The sequence below is a fragment of the Salmo trutta genome, chromosome 17 (assembly GCF_901001165.1).
Source record: "Salmo trutta chromosome 17, fSalTru1.1, whole genome shotgun sequence".
Classification (NCBI taxonomy): domain Eukaryota; kingdom Metazoa; phylum Chordata; class Actinopteri; order Salmoniformes; family Salmonidae; genus Salmo; species Salmo trutta.
The window spans coordinates 27,287,521-27,300,467 of record NC_042973.1 but is presented as its reverse complement, the minus strand read 5'-3'; the positions used below and the strand labels follow the sequence as shown (position 1 = coordinate 27,300,467).

At 40.7% G+C, this 12,947-nt stretch overlaps 1 protein-coding gene across 1 annotated transcript in view; it reads right to left on the bottom strand.

The window, feature by feature from the left end:
- Window positions 1–12,593, bottom strand: part of LOC115151978 (insulin-like growth factor 1 receptor) — a 166,503-nt gene extending 153,910 nt beyond the window's left edge. The window contains exon 1 of the mRNA XM_029696368.1: window positions 12,077–12,593. Within this exon, the coding sequence (XP_029552228.1) occupies window positions 12,077–12,170 (94 nt within the window). The 5' untranslated portion in view covers window positions 12,171–12,593. The remainder of the gene's footprint in view (window positions 1–12,076) is intronic.
- Between the last annotated feature and the right edge of the window lie 354 nt (window positions 12,594–12,947).

The following is a 12,947-nucleotide window of genomic DNA, read 5'->3' as shown; positions in this document are numbered from 1 at the left end:
TGATAGAGCAGTCTGACTGAGCGGTGGTAGGCAGCAGCAGGCTCGTAAGCATTCATTCAAACAGCACTTTCCTGCATTTGCCAGCAGCTCTTCGCTATGCTTCAAGCATTGCGCTGTTTATGACTTCAAACCTATCAACTCCCGAGATTAGGCTGGCAATACTATAGTGCCTATAAGAACATCCAATAGTCAAAGGTATATGAAATACAAATGGTATAGAGAGAAATAGTCCTATAATTCCTATAATAATTACAACCTAAAACTTCTTACCTGGGAATATTGAAGACTCATGTTAAAAGGTACCACCAGCTTTCATATGTTCTCATGTTCTGAGCAAGGAACTTAAACGTTAGCTTTTTTACATGGCAAATATTGCACATTTACTTTCTTCTCCAACACTTTGTTTTTGCATTATTTAAACCAAATTGAACATGTTTCATTATTTATTTGAGACTAAATAGATTTTATTGATGTATTATATTAAGTTAAAATAAAAGTGTTCTTTCAGTATTGTTGTAATTGTCATTATTACAAATATATAAAAATCATCCGATTAATCGGTATCTGCATTTTTTGGTCCTCCAATAATCGGTATCGGCGTTGAAAATTCATAATCGGTCAACCTCTAATGCAGACAAATGTGAGAGCCTGATGAGCAGTTGCAAATGCAGTGGACCAGCTCCCTCCATCCCGCTGAGTTTAATGTAAGATGGCAGCGCTGAGGGCACGAGTCTTGCCGGTTCCTGCTCAACCTTGGTTTGTTTTTTTATACTGTGCTCAAATGTTTATTCTATTCTGAGCCATGTACTTATGTTTTTTATTCTTATCTTTTCTTATTTCTTATTGCTGTTGCATTGCCGAGAAGGAACCTGCAAGTAACGATTTAATTGGACGGTGTATACCAGGTGTATCCTGTACATACGACTAATAAAACTTGAAACTTGTCCCTCACACCTGACACCTCAACTCGACTTAATCCTCCACATGCTGGAAGTCATCTGACCAGTGGTCTGGTGGGCCACTTCCCCTGCATGGTCCTCACTTCAAAAGCACAGGTTCAGATATCAGGCCCAGACCAGTAACACAACACTGTCACCCCCTTACACACACTCCAAACCCTCTCCTCGGCCCGACTGCAGCATGGCAGAGAAGGGGTAAACACACGCATACCTGCCGTCTTTTAAATATAGTTTATAGTCACGTTTAATGGGTTTGCACAATCAGGTCACATTCCAATACCACTTAAGTTTAACAGTTGAGCTACTGAGGCTGAAACATTACCTCCCCAGCCATTTGAAACGACATCCACAGTATGTTGCAGCTTATTTATATGGTTTGTCCATATCAAGTGTTACAAATCAAAGAGCTGCACATTACCAAAGAGAGGATCTTCCCTCAGAACAATCATAAAAATGATGAAAGTCACTGTTTCAATATGGATCTGGCCACAGTCTCTTGATCTGCAGCCTGTCACTGTGCAATCTATTAGAAGAGATAACATTTGCAATCATACTGCAAATTGTACAATACTCCATGGGCTATTAAACCCGTGGGCCACAGTACATGACCATGTATGCGTCTGGCCAGAGATTGCATATGAGCAAATACTCTTGACAGCCCACTTTAAATAAGTGTTTAATTAAGCATTGTAAACCTCAGCTGGCGGTCTAGAGAGGCCATAGGACAGGATTTGACTGCACTCTCATAAACTAGCACAGTGACACACTTTCCCATCCCTGCCTGCACAGTCCCTGTCAGGCTGCCTGCCACGCTGTGTGGACTGCAGTGAGAGAGCAGAGCCAAGCACAAGGCGCGCACACACACACACACACACACACACACACACACACAGGCATGCACACTGCGCTGACTCCCTCGCTGGGGGTGAGACACGATATGCCGGCATCACTGCCCCCTTAGCGGAACCAGGGCTAAGGGATGGGCAGAGGCACAGTGGGAAAGACAGCACTTCCAGTCACGAGACAGAGTGGGAGTCTTATAGGAATGTGCATCTCTCCTTTCATGAATGATTTGATACGCATCTAGATACATGGGCTCTGATACGATACAGGAACAATAGGTTTTAGTCTGAAACGATTCAGTTTGATTAGGGGAACGAATTGATGCGATTCGGTTCAATTCGATACAATTCGACGCACACAATTTTTTTGAATGACACATTACTTTCCATTTTAAATGAATATCTGCTGCTGATGGGAGCTCAGGAATTGGGCCTCTGAGCTGGATCGTTCTGAGATTACTTTTCTAAGCTGTGTGTGTGTGTGTGTGTGTGTGTGTGTGTGTGTGTGTGTGTGTGTGTGTGTGTGTGTGTGTGTGTGTGTGTGTGTGTGTGTGTGTGTGTCATTGTCAATGGTGTGTGTAGGCACCTGAGCTGAGCCATAGGTCAGATTCAGCATCTACCATCCCACTTTCATCTGAAATCATCTTCACACAATGATTAACTTGTCATGTTTGCAGATAAAACATTTTTTGAGATAGTACTATATCAACATTTACAATTACACCATACCCAAACCGGCCGCGAGCGTGCGCCATCTTGCACAAATTGATTTTGTCCCCCCACATCAAATCCGATCATGACACGCAGGTTGAAATATCAAAACAAACTCTGAACCAATTATATTAATTTGGGGACAGGTCGAAAAGCATTAAACATTTATGGCAATTTAGCTAGCTAACTTGTCCTATTTAGCTAGCTTGCTGTTGATAGCTAATTTCTCCTAGGATATAAACCGTGAGTTGTTATTTTATCTCAAATGCACAAGGTCCTCTACTCTGACAATGAATCCACAGATAAAAGGGTAAACCAAATATTTTCTAGTCATCTCTCCTCCTTCCAGGCTTTTTCTTCTTTGGACTTATATGGCGATTGGCATCTAACTTTCATAGTTACCACGACTACCGACCGAACTCAGTTCATCTTTCAATCACCCACGTGGGAATAACCAATGAGGAGATGGCACGTGGGTATCTGCTTCTATAAACCAATGAGGAGATGGAAGAGGCAGGACTTGCATCGCGTTCAGCTTCACAAATAGAACTGACTTCTATTTTAGTGCTTGGCAAATCAGACGCTCGTTGGCGCGCACGAGCAGTGTGCGTGCAAAAATTGAATAACATGTACGTTTAAACTTATTTTGCAACGCGAGCGGTGTGGTCAGCATGTTAGAAATTAAAAGGATAGGACAATCGCGTGTGGTATATATTGTTTTTGGGGGAGGGGATTTATTCATCCTAAAAATAAATATCAGGTTTTATAACACATTTCTACCCATTTTGGGCTCCAGAGTGGCGCAGTGGTCTAAGGCACTGCATCTCAGTGCTAGAGGCGTCACTACAGACTCTGGTTTGATTCCAGGCTGGAATCGAACCAGGCTTTATCACAACCGGCCGTGATTGGGAGTCCCATAGGGCAGCACACAAATTCTTATTTACAATGATGGCCAACCCCAGCCAAACACTAACCCAGATGACGCCTGGCCAATTGTGTGCTGCCTTATGGGACATAGTGAAGACATCAAAACCATGAAATAACACATATGTAATCATGTAATGACCAAAAAAGTGTTAAACAATTTAAAAATAGCCCAAAGTAGAGAATGTCAAGCGTGTGCAAAGCTGTCATCAAGGTGGCTACTTGAAGAATCTACAATATAAAATATATTTTGATTTGTTTAACACTTTCTTGCTTACTACATGATTCCATATGTGTTATTTCATAGTTTTGATGTCTTCACTATTATTCTACAATGTAGAAAATAGTAAAAATAAAGAAAAACCCTTGAATGAGTAGGTGTATCCAAACTTTTGACTGGTACTGTATATCAAATTACTCTTGAACGTTGTAATAGTAGAATGCACAAGGTGACATTTTTTAATTGGGTAGTGCATCATCAGTATTCCTCTTGTCATGTTAGTCATTGTATACCTTAGAGAGCTATTTATAACTAGTCAGAAATGTCCAGATCAACTAGCTCATGTCAGCTAACATTTTTTAGCTAGGCTTTTTATCCCGTAGATTTTGTAGTAATGTTTGAGTTACTCAAATATCACATGAATACACATTTAACATGGCAAAATACATAGAATTTCAAGAAAATGTGTTTTAAACCTGCAACATTTTCTCTGTACCCCATGACAACATGTGCATAACTGCAGGAAATAAGCTTTAAACCTGCAACATTTTCTTTCCGGCAACAAGAGGTGAACAATTTATGTCATGAACAGTGCTTGCGCCCATATGGCACGAGCTCGTGCAGCGGGGGCGTGGGATGTTCCCCAATGCTGGAAAGGGGGCGTGGGATGTTCCCCAATGCTGGAAAGGGGGCGTGGGATGTTCCCCAATGCTGGAAAGGGGGCGTGGGATGTTCCCCAATGCTGGAAAGGGGGCGTGAGGGAAAAGTTTGGTACCCCTGGGCTACAGAACGGAAGGAGAAGACGCATTAATTCAGTCACAAAATGTATTTATTTTCAGAATAAAACAATAGGAGTAAAAAAACATGAATAAACCGATGATTCGTAACGTTTGAATCGGTTTTCTTTCCGATGCATGCTTATTTTGGATCAGTTTGGGCTCCCGCAAACCGATGCATTAGCATCTTAAACATTTGAACCGGGGACTGATGCGTATTGGTTAATCGTTACATCCCTAGAGTCTTACTGTCTCACCCATGAGAGAGAGAGGATGCATTCATGTCTGAGTCACTAGCCCAAGCCCCAGTCACGAGGACCACTGCATCACAGTCCTCTGTACCACTCAGCCAAAGGTAGAGAGGGAGCGTGGATGTCAAGTGCAGAGGAACATCTAACCCCAATTCTGCGTAACTTTGGTGACAGCTAATGCCATTCTGCTTTCCAGGAGGAATGGGTCCTGTCGTAACTATGCAATAGCAATGCCAGTGCGTCTGTGTTAAACAAGAGCCAGCAGTCACAGGACATGAACAAACAGTGGAAGCTGAGTCTAACAATACACACAAACAGTGAGATCTGTTTTCATTCAAGACCCTCCAGGTGAGGATAGCATCATTACTCTAAATTGTGATTTTAGCCCTGAATCCCACACTTCACTTAAACCTTTACTTGAGCTCCAACAAGGAGGCAGCTGAGTAAAATGATGAGTCATGCTAGCCAAAAGGAATACCTCAAATAGTGTGTGTGTCAGAGTGTGGCTGGAGCTGGGGTTCGATAGGAGCATCTGTCTGCTGCCAGGCCAGGCTGTCCAGAGACCGCTCGTGTGAACAGCAAAGACCAATAAAACAGTTCACAAACTCTCTACTCTTTCAATCAACAAAACCATGTCTGTTTCCCTAGTGGGAGTATTTTTGCACATTCTATTTCCAAACACCAACTTTCTCCTCTCTCTAACTCTCTCTCACACCTTTTCTCCCTCTCTCTCTCTCCCCCTCCCTCCCTCTCAATGTATCATTGAGCCTTGTTTGCTGTATACTTGGAAGCAATGGCATGGAAAGTTTACTGTGGTGAGAGTTAAAAGCGAACTTAATTACATTTTATTAGCATGGACAGATTATTAAAATACATAGGGTTGAAAGTATACAAGACCTGATGGAGCATGGCCATTAATTTGCTATGCCCAGAATAATTGTATATTCTATGCATAAAATATAGCCCTTGATTCAATTTTGCTGATTTTTTAAAACCTTTGGGAAATGGGCAATATCATAGTAATATACATGTATATTCTGTACCGTGTATATTGTAAAAACAGATTGGCTGGCATCAACACTAATTTAGGGTAAAAAAAAACTTTTACCACGAAATGAAAGCGACCAAGGTTTGTTGCTCTAAGTGAAATGGTAAACATGCACTTATTTACCATTATCTTGGCTGTATTGGTCTGACACCTGAAAGTTCTGAACTTGTCTCCAGTCCTCCTACTTATGATGGTGAGCTATATGTTGAGAAACTCCACCCATGGCTTGAGGGACTGAGGTCCAATGGAATCCCAAAGTTCAAGAGTAAAAAATGTTCATGCCCCTACAGAGGCGGTGGAACTCTGCCGTGCTCAGCAGGATGCTGAGAAATGCCCCACTCTGTGATTCACAGTGGCGAGGACACTGGCCTGACCACACTGGTCAATAGCTCTCAATTGCTTGAGTCCTCCTCCTTTTTTAATGCTAATTGAGGTCGTTCCCTGTTTCCTTTCCATGTCAAAATCATCTCCAATATCCCACATCCCCTTCCTTTCCTCATAGTACAAAACACAGCCATTCTCATCAATTACATCCACAGGGCTACACAAACACACTAGCTAGTAACTATACAAAATCAACCAGACATCACATAGATAAACAACCAACCCTCCTAAAGACACCAAGTGTCAGTTTAATTTCTGATAGATACCCATACTCACTTATAACGTAAATGCAACCACCAAAGTACTACAGATATAGGCCTCTATCAAAAATAAACAGCCGACAACCAATAAATAGCAACTAACAGACAGTAGCAATAAAGACTGTATGTGAGTATAATCTGTGAGTTGTAATGTCATTGTTTAACTAATAAACAAATGGCAACCCCCTTATTGAGCAATTCTGAACATTCGTTTCTGAAGGGCCTTAATGTATTGATTTTAGGGGTGTAACGGTTCACCAAACCCACAGTTCGGTAGGTAATGTGGTTTTGAGGTCACGGTTCAGTTCGGTTCCGGTACAGGGGGGAAATTAAATGCCAACAGTTACTGTAGTTTTAGTTGTTTGTTTTGGTTGTTGATGGGCGTTCACTGTTAAGTAGCTCTCCGTAGACCTGGGGGTCCATCCATCTGTAGTATGCGCAACACAGGATGCATTGGCCAATTCATTGACAACTTCGGCTTTAACCTGCTTATATAGAGCAGGTACTACATGCTTGCTAAAATGGGTCCGAGGACAATGTTCGTAACGTGGCTCGAGCACTTTCACAAGGTGCTGAAACCCCTTATTCTTCTCAACCACCGACAATGGGCGCATATCCATGGCTATAAACATACCTATCACTCTGGTCAATTCTTTGTTCTGGTCAGAATCAGCTGCGAAGGGCTGCTTGAGTGCAGAGGGGAGACGTAGTTGTGTTGTTTTTTTGCGTTTCCGTCTTGCTCCGCAGGTAGGAATATTGGGGTGATGTCGGTGTAAATGCATCAACATGTTTGAGGTGTTGGCAGATGTATAGGTTATTCACATTGAGCAGTGGCGACATACTCTCTGTCCAACGCTATTTAATCTACTGGGAAGACAAAATGTTCCCAAACTGGAGATTTAAACAATGATGGAGAATCCTCCTGGTTCATCGACCCCACCCCTCACCATCGTACAGAACTAGTTCCCGGCTGCGCCTCACAAAAGTACAGTACGAAAAGCACCAATTAAGATTTGAATTTTGATTACAATGTGCGCATAGGCTCCAGTTGTTTTAACGGAATAGCCTGAATTTTTTACAGCTCAGATTTACTCAAGAGGCATACAACACAGCATAAGCATAGCCTATAGGCCTAGTGTTTTTAATTTTTATATGAACAAAAATATAAACACAATATGTAGTGTTGGTGCCATGTTTCATGAGTGGAAATAAAAGATCCCAGACATGGTGTGCACAATTTAGTTTACATCCCTGTTGGTGAACCTTTCTCCTTTTCCAAGATAATCCATCCACCTGACAGGTGTAGCATATCAAGAAGCTGATTAAACAGCATGATCATTACACGGGTGCACCTTGTGCTGGGGACAATAAAAGGCCACTCTTTTGTCACACAACACAATGCCACAGATGTTTCAAGTTTTGAGCGAGTGAGCAATTGGCATGCTTACTGCAGGAATGTCCACCAGAGCTGTTGCCAGATAATTTCATGTAAATTTCTCTACCATAAGCCTCCTCAATGTCATTTTAGAGAATTTGTCAGTACGTCCAACTGGCCTCACAACTGCAGACCCCGTGTATGGTATTGTGTGGGCTGAGCGGTTTGCTGATGTCAACATCGTGAACAGAGTGCCTCATGGTGGCGGTGGGATTATGGTATAGGCAGGCAAAAATGAACACAATTAAATTTTAACAATGGCAATTTGAATGCACCAAAATACAGTGACGAGATCCTGAAGGCAATTGTCATGCTATTCATCCACCGCCATCACCTCATATTTGAGCATGACAATGCACGGCCCCATGTCGCAAGGATCTGTACACAATTCCTACAAGCTGAAAATGTCCCAGTTCTTCCAAGGACTGCATACTCACCAGACATGTCACCCATTGAGCATGTTTGGGGTGCTCTGGATCTCGACAGCGTGTCCAGTTTCCTCCCATAACCAGCCATTGAAGAGGAGTGGGACAACATTCTACAGGCCACAATCAACAGCCTGATCAACTCTATGCGAAAGAGATGTGTTGCGCTGCATGAGGCAAATGGTGGTCACACCAGATACTGACTGGTTTTCTGATCCACACCCCTACTTTTTTTTAAGGTATCTGTGACCAACAGATGCATATTTGTATTTCCAGTCATGTGAAATCTATAGATTAGGGAGTAATACATTTTTTTCAATTGACTGATTTCCTTATATGAACTGTAACAAAGTAAAATCTTTGAAACTGTTGCATGTTGCATTTATATTTTTGTTCAGTATATTTTTTATGCATTCATTCGGGTTCACAGTGCGGACTGAACTGACTCCCGTGTTCGGTACGAATATGTGTACCTTTACACCCCTAATCGATTTTGCAGGAGACATGATTCCATCACTGTTGGGTCACTTTGCTCCACCACATGGTGTTTAGCCTTAGAGATTCCACTAAGTTGCTTAACAGCAGTCAAACTCAAACATGATCGAAGTGAGCTGTTACAGTAGCCTAAATGTTATTAATGGTCACAAACTGGGCATATGCTCAATTCAGAGGGACACAATCTTCAGAAATGCATTGAGCCTCATTAGACTTTTCCCATTCCGATAATAAATGACTGGATTAAACATTTGTTCTATTTTCTATTTAGTTAGACACCTCCACCTGTCTTTACTGGTGTAAATGAATGAGACAAGAAAATTGGATACTGCACAAACCTTGCTCCGAAACCTTATTACATTTGACCCCTTTATTCACTCTCCAAAAACACCTGCCCCTTCTTGAAGGCTGGCTGGAAACTGGGCTCCAAATGGTGATGTCAGAAGCTATAGCAAAGCCCAGTTGTCTTCTCCACTAACTAATAAGCCATTGCCTTTTCATAGCCCTCTCAAAACATGATGAAGCACACTATTAACATAAATCAGCACAATTGGAAGATGCTATGACAGGTTGCAGGAACCAGGTGCCCAGGTTCCCTGAGCTGTTGAGGGTAACCACTAGAGCAAGTAATAGCTAATGGCTGTCAGGTAGCCTAGCGGTTAATAGCGTTGGGCCAGTAACCGAAAGGCTGCTGGTTTGAATCCACGAGCCGACTAGGTGAACAATCTGTCAATGGGCTCTTGCGCAAGGCACTTAACCCTACTTAACCCTAATTGCTCCTGTAAATTGCTCTGGATAAGAGTGTCTGTTAAATGAATAAAATGTAAAATAATTGCAAGACAGATGAGGTACAGGAAATGTAAAGAATAACGCTGATCTGACAACAGCAACAGTCCTCAAAACATTGAGTGATGCACTGTTTTATGCTATGGAAAATAATCCACATCTTTACAAGCTGCTCAGTCCTTCAAAGTCATTGTGGTGCACTTGTGTGAGCTATGTATAAATTCTTTAAAGAAAATTGTTGAGAACTGTTCATTTCCTTGACATAGAACATGCATGTGGATAAGACTGGAGGCACTGTCAATAGAAATAGGACTGAGTAGCAGCTCAGTTGTACATTTAATTTGGCAGAGAAGGTCTTCTGCATTTCATATGCATTCCACCACTTGTTTGCCCACTCATGGCATATAAACAATCATTTTGGATACTTGGGTATCCTCTGACTTTGTCCTTGTTTCTGAATAGGCCTAGTGAACCACTTTTAAGAGGTTGCATACACTGCAACAAAAAAAATATATAGTAGTTTCAACTAATTATTATTAAGTAACTGGTTCCACAGCCTGTTTCAGTTTACTTTTCGGTCAAAGTGTTACCTGAACTTAACATTTTTAGGCCCAAACTTTGCACCAACTTGAGAAAACTTGGGCAAATGTTCTGTCAACTCAAAATGACGTGTTTGCTGAACTTGTCTCATATGTTCATTCAACTAGAAAAATATTATTTGGCTATTTTCACACAAAAAAATTCTGTGTAGTAACACACACAGTGCTTTTGACATACAATATTTTCAACTTACATATTTGACACACATGATTACATTGTGCATGTTCATCTATTCAGTAATTATTATTCAACGTGTCTGCGATTTGAACTCACTACATTTTGGTTCACAGCATTCCGATCTTTCTTCTACGCCACCATGTCTGTGTCAATTAGCAGTTAATCTGACTATTCTCTCAACATTGATTTCATTGACTTATTTATGAAATTTGTTTTTTTTCCTGTATAGTTGTCTAATGTTGGTGGGGAATATTACTTTGTTTTAATGTTACTCTTTAATAATACTTTTACTTGAGTGTACTTTTAACAGAGCTGAGATTTACTTTGAATTGTAAAGTATAGCAATACAGATTAAATCAGTCATTGACACAGAATTGGTGGCGTAGGAGGAAGATCGGTGTGCCGTGAACCAAGAGATTGAGTTAAAATCCCAGGTGAGGAGATGTTGAATAATAATTACTGTATAAATGAACATGCACAATGTCATCATGTATGTCAAAGTGTGTGAAATATGTATGTTGAAAACATTGTATGCCAAAAGCACTGTGTGTGTGTGTGTAACTTGTTCGACAGCATTTTTTTGTGAAGATGCCCAAATAATAATTTCTAGTTGAGTAAACATATGAGACAAGTTGAACAAACACATAACTTTAAATCGACAACATTTTCTCAAGTTGGAGCTAAATTTGGGCCAACAAAAAAATGTTACGTTCAGGTAAGACTGATCGAAAAGTTGAGTAAACTAAAAAACAACTGTGGAACCAGTTTGGGTTCTACACAGAACCAAAAGGGGTTATTCAAAGGGTTATTCTATTGGGTCAGCCAAAGAACCCTTTTTGGTTCTAGATAGCACCTTTTATTCTAAGACTGTACCTTTATTTGAATGCACTGAAGTGGATAAAGAGACACACTATTCCATTGTATAGGCTATTGTAAACTGGTGAAAAACTAGGCTTATTTAATTTAACACAGTCCTCCAGGATGTGACATCAGGTCCTAAATGCATTTTTTTGTCGCTAAAATAAAAGGCCAAAAGCTAACCTAAACCAATAGGACAGTATTTACCTATACTATGCGCGTGCATGTGCATACACATAATGACATTGGTGGGACTCGGAAACCGCGCGCTACCACCACCGCTACGAATGCAAAATGGCCACATGGTCGAAGTAGTAGGCTATCCTTCATCCATGGATTCATCCTCGTTCGTTTGCGGGAAAGCATCATTATAAAGGTTCACATTTTTACGGGTGTAGGCCTAATTCATTGCTAAAATATATGAGCCTATAAAACTGAAACAAAATCAAAAACATATAGGATAATATGTTTGTGGGCTACTGTGGAAAAATCAACAATCCCAAAGCCTAATGTGATATATGTTTACATTATGCAATGTGACCATATTTTCAGCTATTTCCATAGCTAAGACAAGCTAGATACGGCATTATTTTAAAAATCATCAATTTGCTTTTGCTATTCAGCCTACTCCCAAATGAATTAATCTCTGAACTGACGATGAAGCCTACAATAACATGTAGCCTAGCATGTAGGCCTATGTATCTCTTTACAGTAGTCATGTGGACCAAAACAAGATACTGATACTGTAGTCAGACCAACAATACAGCTGTAACTAAATAATAATAACATAAAATAGCTACAATGTTAAATCATTGGCGGCAAAACATTGTTGCATTGTAACGGCCCGCATGAATGACGATAAGCACGAAGAAACCTGACAAGGTATACCGTATTATTTTGAGTAGGACATCACAATGGCACTTACTTTCTCCATTTGCGGTCCATAGGCAGATAGTGGAGACAGATAGCGTCAGACCCCAAAACAAGGTCAAATTATTCCTCTCTGTCTCAGATCTCATTCCTGATCAATTAGTTATTCACCTCTCTAAAAAGCTAATCACTTAATTCCAAACAGTGTCTGTTTTCGCCGTTAACGCAGTCAATCGTCTCCTTTGCGGCTGAAAAAAAAAGACTTATGCCACGCAACAGTAGACTATCAAGTTTAAGAGCTTCGGTTGGGGTGTAGTATGGTATACTTGCACCAAACTCAAGATTCCGTTATGTCCTGTGAGCCATTTATGGGTGATGATGTGTATTTTTTTGTTTTCCCGTATAGCTCCAGTAAGCAGCAATCCTATCACTTGCCCTAGTTGTCGGTCTCCAGTCCGTAGAATCACTGCTGTAAACAAGAGTAAGCTCCGCTCACACAGAAACACATAGCACTAAGCATACGGCAAGTCACGGAGAAAAGCTGGAATGGAGCAGGCAGCCAATGACATGGATAACCAATGTTAAGGTAATTTTAAATGTCATTTAGCCTATTAAAAAAGACGCAGCCCTGCAAAAAAAAGTGTAACAAAAGGTTATAAATCGTTTGTAAACGGTTAATTATAGCTCCCGTTGTATCCATACATTTGTAAATCTGTAATAAACATTTGTGAGATTGCTATTTCTGAATTTGCTAAATTGTATGTTTATATATGACCAGGCTACTGTTATTCATTATTAGGCTACGTTTATTATTTCCCGTGCAGTCATGGGCAAGCACCATAACAAACACACAGTTTCAACCAATGTGTTATAGCTGTTTATTACATTTACATTACATTTATAATATCTTAACTAATAATTAAGAG